Source organism: Diadema antillarum, unplaced genomic scaffold (genome assembly GCF_040938485.1).
Source record: "Diadema antillarum isolate AM-2024a unplaced genomic scaffold, OU_Dant_1.0 scf00000178, whole genome shotgun sequence".
In the NCBI taxonomy this organism is placed as follows: domain Eukaryota; kingdom Metazoa; phylum Echinodermata; class Echinoidea; order Diadematoida; family Diadematidae; genus Diadema; species Diadema antillarum.
Window position 1 is genome coordinate 1 of NW_027271067.1, and position 27,378 is coordinate 27,378.

At 41.4% G+C, this 27,378-nt stretch overlaps 1 protein-coding gene across 1 annotated transcript; it reads left to right on the forward strand.

Moving 5' to 3' along the window:
• Positions 1-93: 93 nt before the first annotated feature.
• On the forward strand, positions 94-26,277 carry LOC139722948 (uncharacterized). The gene is made up of 20 exons (XM_071634231.1): positions 94-267; positions 2,197-2,314; positions 3,047-3,125; positions 5,495-5,641; positions 6,760-6,823; positions 7,312-7,386; positions 10,136-10,280; positions 11,353-11,555; positions 12,238-12,423; positions 13,703-13,805; positions 14,545-14,648; positions 15,350-15,532; positions 16,189-16,320; positions 16,711-16,812; positions 17,084-19,978; positions 21,211-21,303; positions 22,948-23,299; positions 23,773-23,948; positions 24,988-25,080; positions 26,104-26,277. The coding sequence occupies exons 1-20, from the start codon at positions 109-111 to the stop codon at positions 26,275-26,277; spliced, it is 5,583 nt and encodes a 1,860-aa protein (XP_071490332.1). The 5' UTR covers positions 94-108.
• The last annotated feature ends 1,101 nt before the right edge of the window (positions 26,278-27,378 follow it).

A 27,378-nucleotide genomic window follows, 5' to 3' on the forward strand; every position in this document is an offset into this window, starting at 1 on the left:
AAGATAATAACCAGTGTTCATCTTGATCTTTGTTGTTTTCTAGATGTTACATGTCGGATGAGTGAGATCTTGGGATTAGCCAGGTCGCGACCCCAATGACCCGTTGCCATGGCGGCGTGTTTCTGCATTCGTCTCGGCAAGGAGACGGTGAAGACGCTGGACTTCCGGCACTGCGACCTGCACTTCGTGCCGGAGGAGATTGTGGAGTACGAGGACACGTTGGAGGAGCTGTACCTCGACTCCAACGACATCAGAGAGTTGCCCCGGGTGAGTGACTCATTCTTCAATGGCGCCCTCATAGTCAAGTAATATGCTGCTGGAGAGTAGATATTTCTCTATGACACTAGAAATATTCATGGCATGAAACTTTTGCGAATAGGAGCCAACTGCCTTTTTCGCGGTATGAAACTTTCATGAATTGTTACTGGCAGTCAATTCCATTGAGTAGACAAGAGCTTTAGCGTGCATTTTTATGTAAAGACTGTACATGTATTTCATTACAATCATACACAACACAATATCTCTCTGCACTGATGCAGTTTTTCTCTCACTCTGTGGAGCTGATCATACTACCCAAACTGACTTGGACAAGTGATAATAACAATACTGCACAATGTACATTTTTTACTTTAAAGGGATGATATAGTAATGGTGGAGATGAGGATTGAGCTTTAAATGTTTTGCGAGATACCAAATGGTACCAAGAAACCACTTATGAAATGTTACAGAGTGTACCATTCTAAGAGGATTTCAAAGTTTATTTAATGAAAATCGGTTTTGAAATTGTTGAGATATCCAAAAACAAAGTAAAACAAAGTGATCGTATAAACAACAGTGAGTCCCACACACCTTTTATTAGGATTTCTTCATTTTGGATATTATATCTCAGCCATTTCACAACCAATTTTCATCAAATAAACATTGAATTCCACTAGGAATTACATTTTGTATATGCTCTTTCATATTTTATTAGAGGTTTCTTATCATCTCATCAAAGAAAGTAAGAAACCTGGGGCCAGGTCTCAACCAAAACTTTACGTACAGTACCATCTCTTTATTAAACCTCTTCTGCATGTGATCTATCTAGTACAATACATCACAGGTATACAAGGCTAACAGTACAAAATGTACACTATTGCTCTTCAATAGTACAAGTGTAATTAAAATACTGTGTATTGCTGTGATGCTGGGAATGCTGACTTTGTTATGATGACCTGCAGAGAGGATATGAAAGGAAAGGGAGAGAGAGAGAGAGAGACTAAATTGGGCACTGTAAAAATTGCTGGAGGCTGTCTTTGACTCATCACTATAATGAGGTCAAAAATGGACTTTCTGGTATTTTGATAATTTGTCACTCCCTTTGAGCACAATTGGCCTGCAAGGCTATTTTGCTTGCGTGATGCAGCACAGCAAATTTTGTCTAGTGAATACATGTATTTTAGTATTAAAATGCTGTTGTAGGAAATATTATGTGTACATGTACATATTTACCTACAGTGTATGAATATACAATTTATTATTTGTGATATTGTGTATTGAATCATATGCTCTGTAAATTCGCCTTCGACATAAATTTAAGAAGACATTTGCTTTGATAATTTCAGTTACAATGCATGTTGCCCTGGTATCAGTGTAAAATGTACAAAATGCCCGCATTGCAATGCATTCTGAAGTATTAAAGGTATTTTTCATGCTTAGATAAAATCTGTGTGTATCCATTTAAGGATATTTGCTTTTGTCCGTTTGTGGATATCCATCTTGCATTATTTTCCTGTAGTAGTAAACAAGGGTTGAGAGATAGCCAGATTATATAATGCAAATGTTCATTTTTTCAATTCCATTAAAGTGGGAGGTGATTCAAGAGAAATGTGTCATTTACTACAAACTGTTCACCATTGTTTTCAAAAGTTTGTCAGGAGCTCTTGCAGCACAAAAGGTATGTCCATGTTGTACATAGGCTCTGTACTTTAAGAGAATCACTTGTGAGTCTCTTGGGGGGGGGGGGTGGGAATGAAAATATGTATTATTCTTAATATTGTTCTGATTATTGTCATGCTATATTAAATGATTATGATTGTGATTGCGATTGCAATTGCAGTTGCAACTGTGATTGTGATCATGATTGTGATTGCGACTGTGATTAAGATTATGATAATAATTAGCATGATTGTAATTTTTGTATCTGTGTGTTTCCAGGACCTGTTCCACTGTCTGTTGTTGAGGAAACTGGGAGCCAGTGACAATGAGCTAGTCACTATTCCCAGTGCTGTGGCTAACCTCATCAACCTGGAGGAGCTGGACATCAGCAAGAATGGTCAGTAAGCAAACTGGACATCAAGAAAGTGGTCTCTGCTTTCCCAAGTCCATCATATCTTAGGATCGAATCATTGGAAGATTTTTCAAGGGCTACGAGCCCTTCGTTGCCCTCAAAATTGATGCAATATCTTGTGAAGAGCAAAACTTACTGTTTGATTTCCTGAAGTCATAAAGATATTAAAACAGCAAATCAATCTTGAGTGTTCTCTCTATTCTGCGGAGAGACAAAGAAACCAATTAGATATTAGAATTGTTTGGAATAAGTTTCCATTCCACACACCTCTCCCCTAGAGGTAACATAAAAGTTATCTCCTTTGCCTTATCATTGTGAACAGTTGCAGCTATGAATACAAGTCAAACTTATATTGAATGAGTCTTTGGTTCCAGCCAATCAAAAGTACATATTGTGAGAAATACTTTTTTATAGTTCTTTTGTTGGAATGATGAAAAATGAAAATGTGCTTGATGTAATTCACCACAATAGCATTGAGATTCTCTATTAGATAGATATGGGACACCCATGTAAAAAGAAAAAAAAGAAAGAAATGTTTTGTTAGGCAGGAATCAACTATTGGAGCAGTTTCATTGTTGCAGGGGGCTTTAGCCAGGAATGCATGTATGAAGCAATAGTTTGGAGTTGAGGATGGACTTGTTTTCCCTGCTAGGATGTCAACTTGCATGTGAGAGCTACGGTGGCATTTCCATCATCTTTTTTTCCCCCACAAAACAGGGATCGTTGAACTTCCAGATAACATCAAAAGCTGCAAGAAACTCGCTCTTGTGGAGGTCAGCGTTAATCCTCTCGGGAAGTAAGTAATGTGTTACCTTTATCATGCATCACCAAGGAAATTTTCACACATTTTTGCACAGTATGCAACCAGCGCAAAAATAAAAACATGCAAATTTTTTCATTATTGTTTTGTTTTTTTATGTTTGTAGTCTCTTTCATGTTCTTGACTTCTGTAGCATGAGTGAATTTGCTGTTGTAATGCAGACCAGTTACCTTTGACAGTATGTGCACTTATTTGCTGTGGCATGGGAGAGCTGTTTGAAGTGCTCGCTACATTATTGAGCCCATCCATGAAATTGAGAAGAAACGGAGTTCATCTAAACCCGACCGAGCGTGAAATACCAATCGTGCTAAGATTTCCACCCTTACAGTGTGTTGTGCCTTGTCTTGTTTTATGTAAGGTGTATTCTTGGGGTAAATTAAGCCAACTGCAGACTATTTTCAATGTCACTGTCCCTACAAAGCACATTGCATACAGTATATTTGTCATTTTCACAATGACAGAAATTATATAGATTCCTGAGTGGTTTGAAGACATGTTGGTGTGGAGTAGTGTGCAAATTGGGAATTCTGAACTCTTACAGAGGAGTTGAGTAGTTTGTGACACTGAGCCTTACACATTGTGTGATAATCTCCTGTGTTGAGCTTGAGCAGATGGTCTACCTTTCCAACACGTTTGATTCCCTCTCTAGTGTGTGCTTATCCCGTGTTCACAGTTTAGGTTACAGTTTGAAATAATGCAAAATAAAGCTGTATCGCGATTGATTACATTTCTACTCTACATATTTCTATCAAATACAGTGTGATGCAACGTTTACATGCATATTGATTCATATTTATACATAAATATTGTTCCTTGTCCTACTTCAGTTGTACAGTAGGTTAACAACAAGGCATGCACATTGTATTTGTGTGCAGCGTACAAGTTTTACCTTTGCCTTTGATTCTGAGGACCACAGGACTGGAGGATGTTTTTCCAAAATTTGTGCAAATTGTTTTCTTCGAGTTCCTGTGTGAATTCCCAAAAGGACGTCTGAGTCAATTCCAGATGTATGTCCCATTAATCTGGCTTAAGCCCCACATACTTGTACCTGTTGTGGTTGCTTGGTAACTGTTTGAAACATGCCTCAGTGGACCGTAAACCTCCATGTAAATAGATGCATGAGCCTTGCTGTTTGATCATAAATGCTAGTTGGAGTAGTGTGTCATGAAATCAAACATGTTTTTGATTTTACTAAATAATGTCCAACATTTTTTTTTCCACTCCAGAGAGACTAGTTTGATATACACATAATTTGAAACTCTCTTTAGAAGAGGAAGAAATGAACTGGATTTATGTTCTGAAGAACCATGTAACGTTAGTTTATGGAAAGATGTGGATGAACTTTGAACATATTGAAGAAGTTCAAGGGTCAAAGAGAGGTTTTTTTTTGTTTATTTGTTTGTTTGTTTTTGTAAGTATAACCAACAGTCCTCATTTGGTTATTGATAATGTGTTTATGTTTATATTCCCAATAGGTTGTGTACTGTGTGAAAAATCTGCGTATATTAACTCATGTTTACATGTATGTGCTGCCTTGGGTGTGTGAACATCTTATGTGTATACTGTAAAAGTGGAAATTTTCGCGGTGTTGAAATTTTCGCACATTTCGCGCATGTGCCTGTGCGTGATGTCTTGATTCCGCGGAATTAAAAACACGCGAAACTCTTCTCACCTGGCCAAGCGCGAAAAATTAGTCGCGCGAAAATATCCACTTTTACAGTACTACCTTTGTGGGTAATAACATTATTCATGCCTTGAGTTCCAGTCCTCCTTGGTCTGTTTCCCATTTGGTCTATAAAGGCAAAAAGCATTCAGCCCTTTAACCCTGAACCTGAGCCAAAGCTAAATCCTCAAGTCTTAACCTTTTAACCCCAGTGCCAACCTTTCAGCTTAATCCTTCACCACCAAGATCAACTGTCAAATAAACCAAATAGATGTTGAGCCAGTGCTGGTGTACCCAAGGTTATGTCTATTTGTAGATCATTTTCTTGTGATATAAAAACCACCCCCTCCTACTGTGCACATACTGTACATGTAAATGCCTATTTTGTTTTTTATCTGTATGTAAATATTTGACAGTAATTCAGTATTTCATACTCGATCAAATTATTAACCTCATCTGTCACTGGTTGAATGTTCCCAAGTAATTCTCTGAACATATTTCTCCCTTTCCCTCTACCTCACTCTCTCCCTCTTTCTCACTCTGTCTCTCCCTCTCACACACATGCTCTATCTCACATACTCTTTCACATACATACACACACATACACAAACACACTCTCTCTCTTTCTCTCTCTCCCCCTCCCTTTATCCATATCGCTCTCTGTCTTCTTCCTGTTTCCAAGGTTACCGGAGGGCTTCACCCAGCTGATGAACCTGACCCAGCTCTACCTCAACGACACGCTGCTGGACTACCTCCCCGCAAACTTTGGCCGCCTCACGCGACTCAAGGTCCTAGAGCTCAGGGACAACAGGCTCAAGGCACTCCCAAAGTAAGTTTCCTCTTCCCCCCCCCCCCCCCCCCCACTGATCAGAAGGTCAGAGGTTCAAATCCCAGTAGACATGACTCTATAGTTAGAGCCCCTTGCTCACATTTGCAGATTTAAAAAAAAAAAAAAAACACCCAGCTTTAGTGCTTCAAAATGTAGTTCTAAAATGTGAGTTAGGGATAAAAAATAAAAATGATACTCAGTATAATCATTGTAAAATATTGGCAAATATTCAAAATGTGAAGAATTTTTTTTCGTTTTTTCAAAACTGTTTCTAGAATAAACCGTCACCATCAGTTTTTTAAGAAAATAAGTGACATATCCGTATGTATGCGGCTTTATTGCAAAAATTTTTTCCGTTAGGGTGTTGTGATACAACTGAATTTTACATATATGCATCAACTATGATAATTCAAACATTTTTTCAATCACTGCACCCAATGTTAAGTATATTGTAGTGGCTCTGATGTCTTCTCCTATGTGCATGTAGCATTCCACAGTGCTCTAATGTTACAAATGAAGATTTAATGCAAGTTTCTGTGTTCACGAATCTGATTGGTTGAGACCGGTGCTGAGTATGACTCTCGCTGGATAGCTCTCTTTCCCAGCTCTTTATTCAGTATGACTCGAGTTTGTGTTTCAGAAAGGTGTTGCCTAGGAAGGAGTTAGCTAGTTTGTTTGTTTTATACTTATATCATTGAAGTCAAAACCATTATGCATCATTACTGTACATCAGCACCACAGCGTGGGTTACTTGCTACCAAGTTGACTTGTACATCGGCCTAAAATCATATTTGTGTTGGGATATCTTTATTATCCTTTGATGCAAAGATTTCATTTGTGTCTTGTTTGGCATATTCACAGTCACTAATGTGGGGGAATTACACATACTATTTTGCCGACCATAAGACTTATTGATGCTTCTTTTTGAAGTTGTACACCTAATGCCACAGATAATAGGGTTGGCCTATTGCATGCCAAAAAACTCATCAATCTTTTGTCATTACATTTGCATGCCATTGTCATGTTTCTGTGAAATGAAATGAAATAGAATTATGATTGTGATCATGATTATTTTCATTCATCTTTTATTTTTTTCTTCTCCCTTGTTTATTTTGCAGATCAATATCAAGATTATCTGAGTTGGAAAGATTGGATCTTGGGCAGAACAGCTTCAAAGAGATTGTAAGCAAAACTTTTTAGGATTCAGAATACTGCCAGTATTGATCCTCTCTTTCCACTGTGAAAAAACGTCCACAAAAGTATATGTTCCTTGTGGTCCCTCTGTACTCTGGGACTAGTAGCGTTTATTTGTTTGGTGTTTTTACATGCCAAAGAGTTGAATGAGGTGGGGGGGGGGGGGCAACACATATGAATCATGAAGAAATAACTTGAAATTGTGAAACACAGTATTCATGCTATAGTGCAGATGCATCTGACAATTGAGTAGACTGGTTGAATGCATGGCATTTATGTGCTGCTTGTTTTTCTGTTCTGTTCCACTCCCATTTGTCACATGCCATGCTAAACTACGGTGTATGCTCACTATTTTTACCCTTTTGTATTCCATACAATGCAATGTCTACAATTCGTGGTATTTTGTAGATAGAAGTGATGTGTGGGATTTAAATCATTTGAGTTCTTTGTTTTGCATGTTTGTTTGTTTGTTTCAGCCTGATGTGATTGGCTCGCTCACAAGGCTGACCGAAGTCTGGATCGACGCCAACAAAGTCATCCATTTGCCCAGTGTAAGTGAGGAGTTTGACTCCAGCGTGAGCATTCAGTAAAGCTATTGATTACATTTCCATCAAGCCAGTAGATGGCGTACAAGTTGTATGTATTGTAACAGGATTATTAAAGATGTGAGCCAAGGTGTAATGCTAACAGAAAAGAATTGTTAATGTAATTTGCTTTGTCTATTTCGGTGTTGCTGTTTAGATTAACAAGGAATGTGTAAGAAGAGAAAAAAAAAAACTTCTGATGATAATATAAACAAAGTTTTTACTTCAAAATGTAGCAACCCCATGCTAATCCATTGCATGGCTACTTACAATATGTAATTCAGGTAGCATTGCTCTAGAGACAGTTCAATAATTGCAGCATATCAGCCAGTTTTTGTGAACCACATGGTAGAACTTTAATTTCCATTGCTCACTACATTATTTGTGAAATAAGGCATTCCTGTTCCTATTGCCACATTGATCACGCAAAATGGTTTTCCCATCCCATTTTTTTTTTTTAATACATCTCTTATCTTGACGGCGCATAATCCCAGTAGTGTAGAGGGCGCTGTTGATGATACTGCCAATCACCGTTAGCATTGATACGAAGATTGCCGAAGTTGAGCTGTCATCAAGAGTAAATCGCGTTAAGTTGTTGCTAAGTAACGTTTGTTGTCTTCTCTGCGCATCACGCAGTCTTTAGTAATGCCAGGGTGTGTACATATGTGCTTCTTATTATGACATTACAAAAGAAGTTTGCTAAAGCTGTCATCCCCCTCAGCCGAATCATGAGCCAAACTGTGATCGGACCACTGACTACAGTGGATCGGGCTTCTTCAGACTCTGGGAAATGGGGTGCGTGCATATGTGCTTCTTATTATGACATCACGAAAGAAGTTTGCTAAAGCTGTCATCCCCCTCAGCCGAATCATGAGCCAAACTGTGATCGGACCACTGACTACAGTGGATCGGGCTTCTTCGGACTCGGGGGAAATGGGTCACAGCGTAAGCGCTAAAGAGGAGTCGATAGCGTAGGTCTCTATAGGAAACTTGCCTCGTGCGCCCGCGTACGCATTCACCTTACCCACCGGGACCATGTGCCTTTAATGCTAACTTTATTGTTTTCTCTCTCACTTACTGAGTCAGTACAATGTATGTTTATTCTATCCTATAAGACCTTTTTTTTAGCTCACCTGAGCCAAAGGCTCAAGTGAGCTATTGCGATCGCCCTTCGTCCGGCGTCCGTCGTCCGTCGTCCGTCGTCCGTCGTCCGTCGTCCGTCGTCCGTCGTCCGTCGTGCGTAAACTTTTTACATTTTCATCTTCTTCTTGAAAACCCCAAGACCGATTTTCATCAAACTTGGCAGGTAGCATCCCTAGGGGGTTAGGAACTCAATTTGTTAAAATGGGCACCATGCCCCACCCAGGGGGCCCCCAGGGGGCCCAAACCCCCCAAAATTAAGGAATCTGTAAAAATCTTCTTCTCTAGAACCAGAAGTGATAGAGCTAAGTTAATACTATGAGTTAGTACATTGATGACTGTAGTTTCAAGTTTGTTCATGGCAGAATCAGGGGTGCCCCCCTTGGGACCCAGGGGAGGGGGGTGGGGAAGGGTTCTAATGGGGCCTAAATTGTACATTTTCATCTTCTTCTTGAGAACCCCATGACCCATTTTCACCAAACTTGGCAGGTAGCATCCCTAGGGGGTTAGGAACTCCATTTGTTATAATGGGCACCATGACCCACCCAGGGGGCCCCCAGGGGGCCCCCAGGGGGCCCAAACCCCCCAAAATTAAGGAATCCGCAAAAATCTTCTTCTCTAGAACCAGAAGTGATAGAGCTAGGTTAATACTATGAGTTAGCACATTGATGACTGTAGTTTCAAGTTTGTTCATGGCAGAATCAGGGGTGCCCCCCTTGGGACCCAGGGGGGGGGGGGGGGTGAGGAGGGGTCCTAATGGGGCCTAAATTGTACATTTTTATCTTCTTCTTGAGAACCCCATGACCCATTTTCACCAAACTTGGCAGGTAGCATCCCTAGGGGGTTAGGATCTCAATTTGTTAAAATGGGCACCATGCCCCGCCCAGGGGGCCCCCAGGGGGCCCAAACCCCCCAAATGAAGGAATCTTTAAAAATCTTCTCTAGAATCAGAAGTTATAGAGCTGAGATAATACTATGAGTGAGTGCATTAATGACTGTAGTTTCAAGTTTGTTCATAGGAGATCCAGGGGTGCCCCTCTTGGGGGTAGGGGGGGGGGGGGGTGGTTGGAAGGGTCCAAATGGGGGCCTGAATTGTACATTTTCATCTTCTTCCTGAAAACCTCATGATGGATTTTTGTCAAACTTGGCAGGTAGCATCCCTAGGTGGTCAGGATCTCAATTTATCAAACTGGGCACCATGCCCCACCCAGAGGGCCCCAGGGGGCCCCAATTCCCCCAAATTAAGGAATCTTGAAAAAATTGGGCCCTTATTGTACATTTTCATCTTCCACTTGAGAATGCCTCGTCAAATTTTGGTAGAGCTGTGAATAATTTAGATTAGTGACTGCGTGAAAGGTGAACTTGCGATACTCAGGTGAGCGCTAGACCCGCGGGTCTCTTGTTTTTTTTTTTGCTCTTTTTGCAGCATCACAGAAATATCAGACAATAGTGAGAAAATACCTGCTCTAACAGATGAGATAGCTTGCATACTGTGATTACACGTCAGTAACTAGGACAAAGTGCCTTCCAATAAGTTAAATTTGAAATATTGTCTTTTTTCTTGTTTTCTTTACAGTCGTTTGGTAACCTGACATCTCTGGTGTACTTTGATGCCTCCTGTAATCGTCTTGCCCACCTCCCCACCGAGATGGGCAACCTGCAGAGTCTCACAGACCTCCACCTCTCCAAGAACTTCCTCCACCGTCTGCCAGATAACATCGGTAAGCAGTCACGCGATCACCGTCAAACCTACTTCCACAATCATGGACACCATACTGGTGTAGGCCTCCCCATATAGAGCTCATCTGAGTGGCCCGTGCAAGCTGCAATCTCTCACTCAAGTGGCAGTCACTCGAGTACCATTGTACAGCATAACTTTATGTTCATGGCTTCATGGCATTCATCTCTCTGTGAAGGATATGTTGGTAGTGACTGCAAGTGGCAGCTTGTATTCAAGGAGCAATCACTTGATTACCACTGCACGGGTTTCATGGCATGTATCTCTCTACATTTAGCAGTGAAGAGCCTTCACAAGTTGTGGTTATACAATTTATTCCTAGGTATCTTTGAAATACAATTTGTAGCATTCACATGGTTTCGATCATATGCATTTTACATGTATGGATTTGCGGCCATTGTCTCTCTACAGCACATTTGAGTTGCCTTTGGTACTAGCATTCACTTGATTGCCATTTGTGCATTGTGCATTCATGGGTTCATGTCCTGTGTCTCTCTACAGTCAGACTTTGTAGTCCTTGCAAATGATAGTTTCTCAAAAAGGTCACCTTACGGCAGTATTCACATAATTACCATCATGAAACAACACATTATACATTCATGGGTTCATGGCATTTATAGTCTGTACAGTTGGACTTGGTAGCCCTTTGCAAGTGATAGCTTCTTTGCAAGTTAATCTCAAGGTATCACTCACATGATTACTATAATGAAACCATACTTCATGCATACGCTCATTCAAGCCACGATTACCATCATGAAACCACACATTATGCATTCATGGGTTCATGGCCTTTATAGTCTGTACAGTGGGACTTGGAAGCCCTTTGCAAGTGATAGCTTCTTTCCAACTTAATCTCAAGGTATCTCTCACATGATTACTATCATGAAACAATACTTCACGCATTTATGGTTCATGGCGTGTGTGTCTGTCTCCGCAGGCCACCTGAAAATGAGTACCAAGGGACAATACAAGTGCTGATTGTTTTTACTCAGTGATTAAGCAATGTTTTACTGCATTCATGGGTTCATGGCCTGTCTCTCTCTCTCTCTACGCAGGCCAGCTGAGCAGCCTGACGACGCTGAAGGCGGACTGCAACCAGCTGTCCTCCCTGCCAGACCTGATGGGGGGACTAGAATCCCTGGAGGAACTGATCCTCAGTGCCAATGACCTGGAGGAGCTTCCCCCGAGCATCGGACGTCTGCGCAGACTGAGGCACCTCAACGTGGATGAGAACCTGCTGATGAGCGTCCCTCCTGAGGTACGTGTATGATGGCTGGCTCGCTTTTGTGGAAAAAATCAGCCACTTTTTCCACACACATGAACCACATTGTAGCATGGGTTCAGATCCCATTTTGTGGAATTAGTCTGGTTTCTAACAGACTGCCAAGTCTAAGCCACTTTTGAATATGTCAATTACATATTACATGCTACACTTTCTGTAACAAGGTGAAAGCAAGGTATACTCTTCAAGAAATTTAAATGACTTATTGATACTTTTGTGAGAGGATTTCAGATCAGATTTGAGAGGTAAACATTTAGCTTGCCTTAACCCTAACTTACCTGGGCTATTTAGCGAGCTTGAATTCCTGGGGGGGGGGGCATTATGCCCCCCCCCCCCCCCCCAGGTAAGTTAGGGTTAAATAGGCAGATCAATTTTGACTTATATGAATATTGCATTTCATAGTCTCTCTAAACCTGTGAAGGAGGTGTATTAGTTTACATAGTGATTACTCCATTTACTTGAAAAGCATCATGATGCTACCTAGACAATGGTATGCTGATGTTTCATCTTATCTGAACATGCATCGCTGACTTGCTGTGTTATAAATACCCACCTATTTAATGCAATAGTAATGTATTTGACACACAAGACCTTGCTGTCTCTCGGTCTGTACGTCAGAGTTGCGCTCTGACTCCCGTCATCTAATCTTCTCCCACAGCTTGGGAGCTGCAGCAGCATCACGCTGCTCTCGCTGAGGGGCAACTTTCTTCAGGTCCTGCCCGATGAGATCGGGCACATCTCCAGCCTGACGGTGGTCAACCTCAGCAACAACCGCCTCCAGTGCCTGCCGTTCTCCTTCACCAAGCTGAAGAACCTCCAGGCCTTGTGGCTGTCAGAGAACCAGGTAAAATTGGGCTTGCATCATTATTCATAGATAGTACTGTATACACCATTTATGTTTAGCAGGTCTATTTTGTGTGTGTGTGTGTGAATCAGAACTACCTGACAATTTCGCGAGTGGTTAAATTTGCGATTGTGGACTACAGTAATGAAGGGAGCAATGTATGTGTGCATGTCACTATCATGTTGAGATCAGAGTTAATGATTATGTGTTTTGTTCAATTTGCGAATAGCACCCAACTCGCAAAGTTTGCAAAAATGAAAACCTTGCGAAAGAAATGGCGTATACGGTAGTCTAAATGTGGAAATATTTCCTAGTGTGGGAATATTCACAAATTGCAAGCTCTGCTGAACAAGCCTGGCAATGAAAACATGCAAAATATTTGGAGGAAATGTTAAGATGTGAACAGAAGTACCTTTGTCAGTGAAATTAAAAATGAGAAACGTTCAGTGAAATTTGTCCAGCATGAAAAATTTATTGTGTGAATGTTTACACTTCTAGAGTAGGCATGCTACAATTGTAACTCCTGCATCTTGTTTTGATGTGCACTTCTACACTGTGATTCATGGAAATGAATAGGTGCTCTCACTAACTCATTGTTACAAGACACCCAATGAACATTTGTATATTGGCATTTGAGCTGTTTACTGATTCTGATGTATTTTTGTGAGTGCATATTGGTCCAGTTCTCACTCAGTCGGCCCAAATTCACAGAGGTAGTTTTTATCAAATCCATGAGTTAGATTTAGTCAGTGGACTTTAAACAAGCGCTCAGTGTCTGATGTACAATATGTTGGTGTACGCGGTATGTCACACACATTTGCGAAGTCAAAATTTTGCATGGTTTATGGGTTAGATTTTAACTACCTTTGTGAATTCCATCCAGCCAGTATGTTTGCCTATTAATTTCTATAAGTAGGTCGCATCTTATTCCGATTGAATGACATGTGACTCATGTGGTGCAAGCCAAAAACTCTGATAAGGAGTAACTGTGATGCCCATTGTACATGAGTAATCAGCATGTCATAGAAATGATTTAAGAAGAGTCAACTTATGGGGGGAGGGCATGTTTGACCACTGAGTTCGTATAAGAATGAATGTGCTGAAAATGGCAAACTCACATTTTTGTTGTCTAGAGCAGCACATATAATGCCATGTCAGTTATTTTTTACAATTTCTGTATCACAAAGGAACATCTTCATGAAGCTTTGATAAAAATCCTTAGACATTCTATTGACCTTTGGAATTGTTCATCTCTTGCCTTTTTTCCCCTTGTCTTCAGTCCAAGCCCTTGATCCCTCTTCAGTCGGAGGTTGTTGACCAGTTTGGAACCCGGGTTCTGACATGTTTCCTGTTTCCACAGCAACCACAGGACTATGATGAAGGTGAGGCGTGACCATCAATAGGATAGAGACTCCTCAAGTTTTTATTGCTTTACCTTTTTGCAAGCCATTTGTTTTGCTGTGATAATCCTACGACTCTTTTATTATGAAAGGTAAAGGATGAAATGCAAAATGAGATGCAATATTATGATTTTGCAGTCACTGTTTGACAATGTACATGTATCTCAATTGCAAACTTAAAGGGACTGTACAGTACTGGTTGAGGTGGGGATTCATGTTTTGAACATTCCTAAGTGAGATAATGAGAAACCTCTTATGAAATATGAAAGAACATGTAATTTTAAGAAGGATTCAATGTTTATTTGATGAAAATTGGTTTTCAAATGGCTGAGACATCCAAAAAAGTGATAATAATAAAAGGCGACAGGCCACACCTTTTATTAGGATCTCTTTGTTTCACCTTGTTTTTGGATATCTCGGCCATTTCAAAACCGATTTTCATCAAATAAACTTTTGATACCCCTTAGAATTGCTCTTTGACATCTCATAGAGTGGTTTCTGAATATCTCGCGAAATGTTAAAAGCTAAATCCTCACCTCAACCGGAACTGTACACACCCTTTAATGTAGTTTGAATCTCTTTTTAGTGCTGAATAACTTTCCTGTATGTATGTTGGTGTGTGATATATACAAGCAAAATATTTTATGACAGTACAGTGCTTGTCATCTCCATAATGTACAGTATGTAATCATTTTTTTCCACTTCTCATCTGGATGCATAGATTCATATTTGAGTGAAGGAGAGAGTTTCCACCAGTCTGTATGGGAGCAGGAGAGAACCAAGAGACAGCGGATCGCCTTCGACGTGGCAGAATCAGAGAGGGAGGTACGTACTGTAGCGGGCTCGTGATTCTGGGGTTTACTTTTTCAGTGAAGAACTGGTGATGGGATCACTGAATGATAGTTTAATTTTAGTGTCATTCTACATGAACAGAAACTATAACCTATCTCACCAAGAAGAGAAAGTAGCTTTAGCTGTAGTATTCAGTGCTTTGGTAAAATACCAATGTGACTTTACTCTGGGAAGACTTTGAACTGTAGGCTATATTTCTTAAGCCGTTGAAGACGAGTCCCGAGTGTACTCAGGCAAGTGTCTATTGGAAATGCATGTTGTAGCAAAAGCAGCTTATCCTCAATGGGTTAAGTTTCATTTTCTTTTCTTTTTTTCCTATAAAGGGGGCAAGGCTAGCCATAATTATCAATAATTAATCAAACACATTCCCTTTGTTTTGGATTATTCTGCTTGGGGATAGTAGGCCCCGGCTCGTATTTGAGCATCGGGTTTGATAGTTTCCACACAGTTTCTTCGGCTGATGTTTGTGTTGAATATGACTTTGGAGTCCAAGCTGGTGCAGAAAGAGTCATGGGCAGGATTTGCACGGGAGGGTCGGTGCGGATGAAGGATGTCAAAGACGCTCCTTTCTTTGTCTGTGTTTTACCATCCTCCAGTCAAATTCTCTGGACAGTTCTCTGCTCGTGAATGACAGTATTGTTGCTTTTTTTAACCCCCCCCCCCCCCTCCATCAGCATGCAAATACAGCGAGGTCCACCACACCATACCCCAAAGAGACCATCAGACCCAGGTTCAGGATGGGCGCGGTCTCAGCCACGCCCAATGGCCACATCCCCTCCAAGAGACCCCATCTGGCAGACAGGGTCCACAACACTCACATGGAGCTCCTGCCCAGCAAGCCATCAGTCGATGTCAGGGTGAGTCGTGGGGGTCAAGTTTGAGGAAAATAGGACTATCCATTGAAAAGTTGTGAATATTTAAAGTTTTGGTGCAGCCATCGCTGGATGAGAAGACTTCTACAGTTTGGGATGTCACATATAAAAACGATATTAAGAAAATTAAAGGCTAAAATATTTTTTAAAATGGTCAAAATTTCTTTTTTCTGTGAAAGCTTGCCGCTAACATATGTTAAGGGTAATATTATTCCATCTGCTTTTGGAAAGAAATAAGTCAAGTGCTCTTTTCTCATGCTAATTAAGTGAAAATGATATATGGAATTTCCTTAATTTTTTTATATCGTTTTCCATACGTGACATCACAAAGTGATAGAATTTTTCATCCAGCAATGGCAGTACCAAAACTTTGAAGATTCATGACTTTTTAACCAATTGCTTGATTTTCCACAAACTTTCATCGATGTGTTCTGCAAATATCGATGCATTTTCTCAATTCACATATATGTTTGGGTCTCATTCTCTTTTAATGTGTCAGGCAGTAACACTTCCCTGTGCCTTTTATATGTTGAATATGTAATCATATGGAAGTAAAACAAGGAGGTTAAAGTCATACATACATGAAATCGGAGATGGTTCTCTTTCCTAAATTTTATGCCAACCTCATTTCAATTCTTCAGAGTCCCCGGAGAGTGAGAGGGAGGCGAGAGATGGAGCTGGATGGGATTCGCATCAGGGAGGCAAAGGTCACGCGACCCAAGTCACCGGGGTCAGCCATGAGTGACAGCCTGCACCTGTTTCAAGCTGACAAGGTAACCTGTTGGAAACCAGTGACTTTTGATTGATCTGTCTATTTTTTTTTCCAGTGCTGTAGCTTCTGTATTTGAATTATACTCATTCTATCCTTCCAATTTCCAGAGTTATAACTGTTACGGTACGCAATATTTGAAATCAATACATTTTTATTGTCAGTTTTATACCACAATACCTCTAGTTGCACCAAGAGCAAAAATCATTCATGACATGTTTCAGAGCTACACTGTTAGACGGTGTTCATGGTTGACTCACTCGGCAAGATAGATACAATCTATTGTTCTTGGTACTTATGTTTTAGCGTGTGTATTTGATGTGTTAACAGGAGTTGAAACAGGTGTACTGGCAAATGAAGCAGATTCACAACTGACGAATTTTTTTGCTTGCAGGAAAAGCGGGCCAAGGATAAGGCAAGGATCCGTCGCACCTCGAGTGCTGACAGCGATGCCGAAAATGCCTCTCCACGGAGCAGCAAGGGATTCTTCAAGAAGGTGAGGTTTTTTTTTAAAGCTTGCAAAGAAGTGTAATTGCTCTGTATCCAAACAAGAAAATCACATCTTGATTTAAAAAGGATTTGCTCTTAATATACTTAGAATATCAAGCATACGCATCAAAGAAATGGTATTCCCTATTGGTAACAGCAGTGATGGTAGTATAGATATGCCCAATCGCGTAGATAGCCTTTACTACATCTTCTGTCTTTACGTAGTCATTCTATTATTGCCAGATATATTTCTTGTATCATTGGTGTCTTTCATGCAGGGCAAATCTGACCGGGGAGCACACAGCGACACAGAAGTCATCGACCCGGAATGGACACCCAGGAAGAGCAACATGCGGCGGTCACTGACCCTCGACCAGTCCCTGGGTCAAGAGGGAAACTCCCGAGTGGCTGAGTACAGGAGTCACGATGCCAACATTGGCAGCCCGACTGGCCAAAATAACAAAAATATGTATGCCCATCAGAATGGACGTATTAAACAAGGTCATGTTGACGACACAGACTACAGGACAGTAGAGAGTGGACATAGCAGGAGTGACCATAGGTCATCAGAGAGGAGGGGGTATGAGAGTGACTACGTGGAAGGGAGGAAGACCATAGTCGGGGCTGACCCGGAGGATGGGGTGAGGAGACGGCCCAGAGGTGAGATGAAGTATCACGGGGATGACTTGAGGAGGCATAGTCTGACTCGAAATATGAACGCAGACCCTGCCAAGCTGGGTGACACACCGACCTCAAGTAAGGAAAACGTCAAGGGAAGGCGGAACGCCCAGAAGCCCCGTTCTGGATACGGCACCGATCCCGAGCTCGAGGAACTCTATCACAACTCCCTGGAGCGACGCTCCGGAACGAAACATCAACCTGCATACCAGACCCCACCAAAGAAAACAGGGTACGATGTGGCTGGACCAAACAAAGTTGCTGCTGAAGTTCAGGGAAGTGAACACAGAAACAGTAAACCAGTAAGCAATCCATATTCTGGTTATGGAACAGATTCGGAGGTGATGGCATACACTGGTTTACCGTTTGATAGTGCCCCGTCCACGAGGGACCATGGGAGGTCTTCCAGAGGGGTTCAAAGAACTTTGGAGAGACAGAGTAGGATGTCGAAGGAACAGGGATACCACACGGATTCCAATCCAAGAAATAGTGCTGCTCCTGGGAGGGACCATGAGGTGGAAGAAAGAGACAAGAGGACTGAAGATGCAGAGGACGAGGAGTTACAATGGGTCTATCTGACCTTCTCCCCAGAGCAGTCTGCCAAAGGGCATGAGGAGGAGCAAATGCCGCGAAGACAACTCACAGAGGAACCCAAGCCAGGCTTTTCCCGACACCACGCCCGCAATCATCCCGTAGAGCTTGGTCGCATTGCAGTGGCCAATGCCAGCGTGCAGCGATCGGAGGGACACTCCAAGGAGTCAGAGATCGGGGAGCACTCTTCCAAAGATGAAACCGACAACCAGCAGACTCTACAGTGGGACATCTCAGAGATTCTCGGCAGCTCCAGCCAGACTGGTGGACAGAGTGGCACGGATACCCCTGCTGCCTCGCCTCAGAAGGGTACAAGGGATGACAGTGACCAAAGTGCAGATAGAAAGGGTAACAAGAAAGTGAAGTCCTCCACTCCTGAGGATGTAAAACAAGTGAAGAAAGGTCTTGTTGTGATTGATCTTCCAGCACCAAAGGCAGATAATAGTGTCAAGGTTGTGGAGGGACAGATGAACAACCTTAGAGTAACACCTTCCAAACAAACTGTCCATGAGGAGCACAAACCTCCTCCCACATATTTCAGAAGGAGAGATCCAAACTCACCACTACCTCCAAGTCCAGCAGACAGACTTTACATTAATCCACCACCATCTGCCTCCAGTCAGAAGAACAACCCCAGTCCCTCTCCTCTTCCAGGCCACTTCCACCGTCAACGACAAACAGATTCCCCCGTGCCAACTCAAGGAAGTAGATTCAATTCAAAAGGCTCTTCATCAGAGACCAGCGCTGCAAACAGGATTCCCAGTGGATTTTTACAAGATGACCAAAGGCACCATCCAGAAAGAACCCCCAGCAAGGAAACTCCACTGTCTGACCAGCCTGCCAAGCGGGGTGCCATTCCGAGCTACGAGGAAGCCCTGAGACGCAGGAGAGAGAGTCTCAACAGAGAGCAAGTCAAGGCTTTCAACTCCCTCTCTGGGTTCGGACCCAAGGTGCAGTCAAGGCAGACTGACCACGCGGCTGTGTCAAATGACGATATCCATGATACAGAAGAAAGAGGTCGATATGTGACAAGTCAGAGAAGCACTACCAGTGACAGACTCAGCAACGAGAGGGAAAGACCTCCAGATGATTACGAGAGTGTAGATGATTGGTATCCGGATCCCGAGTCAGCTGACCATGAGGTGCAGGGGCAGCCTCATGACAGAGAAGCACATCTGAATCTGAATGATGTGCACAGGGGAGCAAGCCCCGTCAAACACTCGGACAGCAATGAAAACATTATCTTACCTCAGGGTCAAAAGTTGAGCATCAAAGGTGCGCCCCAGATGCCAAACTCTAACCATGATAGATGGAACAGAGTGAATCCCCACACTGAAGGAAATGCAACAAGGTTGCCTAGGCAACAAGATCAGGGTGATGAGAAATACCTCCAGTGGGACTTGAAGAGATACAGGGATGAGACTAACAACGCTGGAAAAATTGAGGCTGACATCAACAGGAATTTTGTGAGAGGGCAGTCCCCTGTTCCAGATTATGCAGCTCACAGGATAACACCTTACCAGGATGGTCACCTAGCAACCACAAGAGGCAGACCTCCTCCACCAAATTATGGACACCAGGCTTCTCCATCTCCTGCCTACAGGAGACAGGGGAATCCCCCAGAGTACCCACGATCGAGGGACTCTTCCCTGGACAGGCAGGCTGCTCCGGACCCTCGCTCGCCGCAGGACGCAGCCCACAGGCATGCACACGGCGGAGGACACGGCCAGACGCCCGTGCAGGAATCTCCTCCGCCTTACAGGGGTCATCCTGCCAGGAGGGATTCTTCGGCCGAGAGACTGGCCGACGGCACCCGCAACTCCCCAGAAGTGAACGAGGAGAACTGGAGGCGACATCTCCTGGCCAAGCTGGCCAAGAAGAATAACATGGGACACGCACATCAGGTAAGCATACTATCTTTCCTGCTCATTTGACATTTATGTTCCTGATATAAAAGGCAGCACACTTATAATTCAGTTGATTGCCATCAAAGCAGATGGACATCAGTTTTCAGAGACAATGAAGAATATTCAGACACCTGTCAACAAATCTTTGCAAATGTTTCTTGAGACATGCATATGTCACGAGTAACCTCCAGCCACACTCCCAAACAAGTTTGTCAAAACTTCCTTTGCTCTTTCGCTTTCAAAAATTTTGTGATGTGTGAGAGGCAGTCTCATTGTGGCAGTACTAGAGATTTCCTTGATATTATTTGATTGAGTGCCGTAGTAGCACTACACTTGCCAGACTTCTTTGTTTACACACACAGGTGGATGGCGCGCCCAGACTGGAATTTTGATACGTAGTACTGTGCCAGAAATCGTCAATGTTGTGCAATGCAAGTTTGGGAGAAAAACTCTTTAATTTTTTTTTCTCTGAGAGTCCTTCCTCTGATTCATTCTGTACCTCTCCAATTATTGGGTCTGTCCATACTCCATAAGACTGAGGCGTACGTTCCTCATCTCATGTTATGATGATTTGGCGTGCCATGGATGTCATTCTGGCCTTTTACCTTGTGGAAGTGTAATCAATGAGGGGATGACTAACTCTGGTACTAACATTGATACTAATATAAAGATTATTTGTATACTTCATACTTTTATGTTAATTTTTATCTACAGTACTTTTTTATACACTGTATGTGAAGAGTTTTATTGCAAAATGGTCAAAGTGCCATTTTTACACATTTCAAAGTAAGTCCATCATCAGATAGAGCAAAATTAAACGTTTCCAGAAATACCTCACTTGTTATATAACAAGGAATATTCTAGAAGTTATGATTAAAAATATCCTGTATTTTCTTATTATTTTCTTTGTTTTTTAGCAGCTTTCAACACAAATATCTCAATGTGGCAAGAATAGATTTAGCTTATTTTGCGATAAAACTCTTCATGTGTATTTATGTGCACACATAATTTTATATACATGTAGTATGTATCAGTATGTGCATACAATATCTTTGCAGAGGTTATAAAGAAAGGGTCAAGACTAAACAGCTTGTACATAGGGGCAGTGAGACAATACTACATGTACTCATTGTCTTAATGAAAGATGATTAGGGGGAGGTAGTGGAATTAGATGATTGTGCTTTGAAAAGACTGCTTCAGTCTGTGATTGCTAATCTGTTCCGCCGCAGACGCCCATTTCGATCCGCTCTGGTGGTGGCCACCCCGCCACCGTCCAGAGTAGGCGGTTACAGGTCTTGAGAGCAAGAATGCAGAATGAGATGGTAAGTCTCATACCTCCAGAGTGTTCCCCCCCCCCCCTCATCTCCCAACCCACCCTATCCCCTCATTTCCCATCCCAACCCCTATCTCCCAGCCCAAACCACACCCCATCCTCCATATCCACTCTCCACTCAGCACCAAAATTCCTCACCTAGTCATTGGTTGTGATTTTGCACCCATGTTGGTTTCTTCCTGCGTAGAAGATAGAGATAGCAGTGGGTTTGTGAAGATATGGGTAAAGATTTTGATGCATAGTTCAGTTGTATTGGTGGTGGGTCAACTAGCCTACTCTTCTGTTTGTTGTCGTTGTGGATAATACATATTGCACTGACTAAATTGAAATTTGTTGTTTTATGTGTTGTCACCACTTCACTTTACAATTAACATTTATATATTTCTAACATTCATTAATAACTTCTCACTAACCTGGCTGACACCAAGCAAGAGTTTTAGTGTGTATCATACTCAACAAAACTTTTGCAGTGTTTTGTCACACTAATATTAAACTTCTGTGAAAGGAGAAGAAGAAGATAAAGAACCCCCCCAAAAAAAAAAAAACAAAACAAAAAAAAAAAAAAACACCCCAAACCCAAGTATATGTTTTCATGTCATGTAAAATGTTTTATGTGATAAAAACACGGCCAGCTCATTGTAGAACAAAGGATGCTGGTATGAGCCCAAGCTTTTCTGTCCAAGGAGAGTTACAGCAAGGCTCAAAGTTTGTCTTGAATGTTATCGGCAGTTAGAAGCTGATAGAAGATAGGAATTCATCCATATCAAGAATCATAGAGTTACTCATGTGCCGTGTGAGACATGTTACGAACAAGCTTAGAAATGTACAAGCTGCACTGCATTTTTTTTTTGAATGTCACATGGCTCTCATTTGTTTTTCTCTTTCCATATGCGATTGACATCACTGAATCAGTTGTGCTCTCAGAATTCTATCAACTTTCTTTGCCTGCTATCACCTCTTTGATTAATTTTCAGTGTATTTTCTTCTCTTTGTTTATTTATGTATGCATTCATTTGTTTATTTATTTGTTTGTTTATTTATTATTATTTTTTTGTGTAGTTATCTCTTCGTAGTGAAGTCAAATGCCTGTAACGGTTGGAGGAGGATATTCAAAGATAACATGTCTGTTATAATTCTCCAAAAGTAGCTGCAAGTGATGTTTTTTTTTTCACTGTTCCCCAAATAGTTTCTGTTTTGCAGAAAGTATATTGCACTTAGCATCTTTAGATACTTACTGTCCTTCCTTTGAACAAAGTCTTTGTCCATGTACTTGCATAATAGCATCCCTCCATTTATTACGGCTGATTATTTTTTTCATTCCTTTCTTTCTGTTACAAGTTGGCAACATGAGATGTGAAGGGGGATTTGCAAAAGCAATGAATGAATTAATGTCTGCTTGAATTTATGTGGTTGACTTAGTAAAATTGCACCCTGTGCGTAAGAGTTGATTCCTTGAGAGTCATTAATGGAAGGAAAACAAACAACAAACAAACAAATGAACAAACAAACAAACAAATATTACAAACATTATCCATTGGGTGAGATGATGATAAAATGCAATCACAGAGGAGGTGAGCATGATTATGAATACCATTTTTCCTAATATATGCTTTGTAATCATATTGTGTTTCAGAGGTCCAGTGATGATTGCAGTGATGATGTCTTCCATACCCCCGTCCTGCCATCACGCTCTCCAGCGGGACCCCACCCCCACCAGAACACCGCCAGGCACCACCAACATCCATCCCAACCTCACCCCAACCATGCCCCTCACCTGGAGCAGACAGAGGGATCCCTGCATCGACACCCCCACTACCACCCGTCGTCCCAGAGCCACGTCTACTCCACTCCACCAAACTCCCTACCGGAGGACCAGGGCAGGAGAGGTCCTCCACCCAGTTACCATAGAGACGAGTCCCCGCCCACCTACGGCAGACCACCAGCACAAATCATGGAGCAGATGAGTGTAGAGGACCTGAGAAGAGGTAGGCACCTGGAGGCCCATGATATGATGGACTAGATGTGCTGATGTTTTCAGGAACTCAGATATTAAGGCTTTTCTCGTAAGTGATCATCTTTCGTAGACAACCTGCTGCAGCCATACCTCACAACTGATTCAACAAAGTGTGAAACTTCCAACTTGAACTCATTTGCTGTACAGGGCAATAATTGCAACAGCTGAAAGAGAGAATTATTGTGTGTCTTGTGCAAGTACAGAGGGAGGACACATATTACAGGGGTGTGTGCTTATTTCCAACATCCTTCCTTCTTTATTCCTCCATATCCAGGCATTTAAGACTTATTGCATGCCAGACTGCAACTACAAGTTTAACTTTAACCTCTCAGTGTCAAAGAATTAAGATGATTCTGTCTGCCAGTAACTGCATATCTTATTATGCACAAATGTTTCTTTTCATGATCTGCATTAATGTTCCTGTGTGTCTTGTATATCTGCCAGGTACACCACCCGGTAGCTCCGGTAGTTCCACCACGGGAGGTAATGGCCGTGGCTTTGCCCCCTCTCCCAGCCTGCAGAGGCGGCTGCACCCCTACCAGCAGACCCCCACCGGACCCTCCCAGTCGCCCCTGCCAATGAGGAGGGCAGATCCTGATGGTACAGGAGGACCAAAGAGAGTGAGTGACTCTTATATATAAATATATATCACAAAGAAAAAAACAAATCCAGGTTTTATGCCCATTTATGTGCTTTTATAGGAAATAAAAATGGAGGCTTACTGCATTAAAGGGACTGTACAGTACTGGTTGAGGTAAGGATTCATTACATTCCTGAGTGAGATAATGAGAAACCTTTTATGAAATATGAAAGAGCATGTAATTTTAAGAAGGATTCAGCGTTTATTTGATACACAAATTGGTTTTCAAATGGCTGAGATATCAAAAAAGTGATAATAATAAAAGGCGACAGGCTTCACCTTTTATTAGGATCTTTTTGTTTCACCTTGTTTTTGGATATCTCGGCCATTTCAAAACCGATTTTCATCAAATAAACTTTTGATACCCCTTAGAATTGCATGCTCTTTGACATCTCATAGAGTGGTTTCTGAATATCTCGCAAAACGTTAAAAGCTAAATCCTCACCTCAACCAGAACTGTACAGCCCCTTTAAATCCCAAATTTCAAGGTGTCTTTTTCAGAAATTGGTAATGCAGCTATATTACAGATTAAGTCAAATTTTTGGAAGAATATGTGAAATATACATATCATTCACCATATAACAAAACTAGAGATTTATTCAAATAGTGATTGTCATTAAACTGAAATACGTATTATACTTATCTGTGCAATTGCAATGAATGGTTTTCAGTGTTGCATTTCTGATAGATGAGTTCATTTGAATAGACAATTTTTTTTTTTTTTTTGCTGAAACTTTGCGCAAGAATTTGTAATTCATGACTACACATTCTCCACACAAATAACCCTTCCTTAAGAAGGTGGTTGATACTAATTAATATTATTTGAAATGAGTCTCTTGTTACAGATGAAGTACAATCAGAATCAATTTTATGAGGCATTGGCTTGATCATATAAAATGTGTAGTTTCAGAAGAGAATAACATTTGTTTATGAAACCATTTGTCTCAAGTTCAAAGGATGTCACCCACATTATTCAGTCATTGCGTGAAGCGTGATTATTCACACGTTCAACCCAACAGATCCCCGTCAGTATTTACAAGAACCCTGGGCTTGGATTCAGCATAACGGGAGGCAAGAACTCACCGGGCAACCCTTACCATCCCGAAGACATGGTGAGTACTCTGATTACTGTATGCGCCATACGTTCAGCGAGTCTAATTTTTCGTGAATTTGGACTTCCCAACAATGTCGCGAGTGGTTTAATTCATGATTGTAGAGTACAGTACTGAATGGAGAAATGAATCCGTGCACGTCACAATCATGCAGAGATCAGAGCTGTTATTTTTGCGTGTTTTTTAATTCGGGAATAGCACCCAACTTGCAAAATTAATGAAAATAAAAACCTTGCAAAGTATTTGGCATCTACAGTATTCCTCCAAACATTGTTTTTGCATTGTGGAATTGTCCTTCACAGAAGATGTATTCATTATGATGTAGAAAATGCATCCATGTTGAGTGACAAGCATAACCATCAGTATTTTCTCAGCACCCCCCTTCTTCCCCAAGGGGCCGAACCCTTTCCATGCTTATTCACCAAGCAGTACATCCTCCAGCTTACTTTCTTAAAACACAGATGTACCAAACTGATCATCAGTCTACAGTGATTAAGGATTAAGAAGATTCCCTCATCCCCTTGGAATCACCGTTACAGCTCTGTCTGAGTGGATTGTCTTACTATACGGGTTTGGGGAATTAAGCAAATGCTGCTGAAATAGCTTCCCAAGATTTAGCTGAGTGCATGGGCAAACAAAAGTGCTAATGTTTCAGAGAATATGGTGTCTAAATGTTCTGATTTCTTGTACTTAATAAAGGAAAATAGCGTTCTCCTAGGAAAGCAAGGATATATTCATAGCATAGAAAAGTACGTGGAAATGTGCATGAAGAGAGAAAGATGAAGGAAAAGAAATTGTTAAGTTTGTTAGAAGGAAGGACAGAGCAAACAGGAAAACGAATTGTCTAAAATATAAGGAAAGTGGAAGTTTCAAATGCCGTGGGAAGGCATCCAAAGAATCTTCTACTAGCTATCAAATTATTACATTCATCTAATCGCTGACTGGCATTTGACTAACCTATGGTGTATATACCATGATGTAATGGAATGTACGATGACCATTGAGTAATGATTGTCCCCCCAGGGCATCTTCGTGACCAAAGTCCAGCCGGACGGCCCCGCCGACCACCTCCTCGTCCCCGGCGACAAGATCTTGGAGGTCAACGACCGGGACTTCCTGGACATCGACCACGAGGAGGCGGTCACCATGCTGAAGATCAGCAATCCTGTTGCCATGGTGATTAGCAGGGAGACGTGATGGTATCCAATCCTCATCAGGCCGATTCACCAAAGACGTGAACTAAAACCAAAAATCCCAACTTGATGCCGAAGTATTCCACCACACATGATTCAAAGTTCAATTTTCTGATGCCATATATCACTGCCATTAAGTGTTCAGACCAACTGTATTATGTTCTGATTCTGTTTTTATTGATCGTGGAAAACAACATTTGATGATTCTGGTCACTCATTTATTAGTTTTTAACCTTTCAACTAACATTATGTTTTCTCAGCAGATGTTTTGTTTGTTAAACTATGGAGGGAAATTCATTCTAGGAAAAAAAAAAACACTGATCATGTTCCCTCAACATTCCTTCGTATAAAAGTGATGTAAGGCTAGTTGTTTTTAACTTGATTTATCAGTGATGGTATTTAAAATAGTATTTATTTACTCCAAAGCTGCTTCCAAGTTGTTTGGTCACCTTTAGTGGTCAGAAGAATATGAAGATTCCCCAAAGCCTTTTGATCTTGTGACAAGTGATGTGAGTGAGTGTATTACAGTTGTCATTTTGGTTCATGCAGATATGCGATTTAATGATATGAGACATTCCCTGCGGTTGGACGAATAGAAGATTTTAGTCAGTGAGAAGCAAAAGGGTGTTGAAATCCATGTGGTATGCAAAGCAGCAGTGTCCTTTTTCCTCTCATCTTGACAATATGATTGTAGTGCTTGAGATATGTTGAATGCCTACGTGTTGGCCTCAAGTGTAAATGCCAATATTCCAAGCTTCAGTTAAGGGGAACATTAGACATCTGGAATTTTCCACAATTATCAGTGCATGACTTTTGACGTAGGAAGATTTCATTTCATTCTAAAATTTTCTTCAGAAATTGTCGTCCTTGTTCAGTTTCTCACTTTTCAGTATTTTTCCAATGATGAGGCTGCTTTATGTCCATAATTTTGTGTCACTATTGAGCATGAGGGTGAGAAATGTTATCAGTGTGAAAGTAAATGTTTTTTGCTTCATCTTATCAAAGTAAGACAGCATTCCCTGTTTGTGAAACTATGCTATGCATTCCAGGTGTGAATGAGAATTATAACAGGGTAGGTGTTGACGGCTGCATTAATAAGATTTGC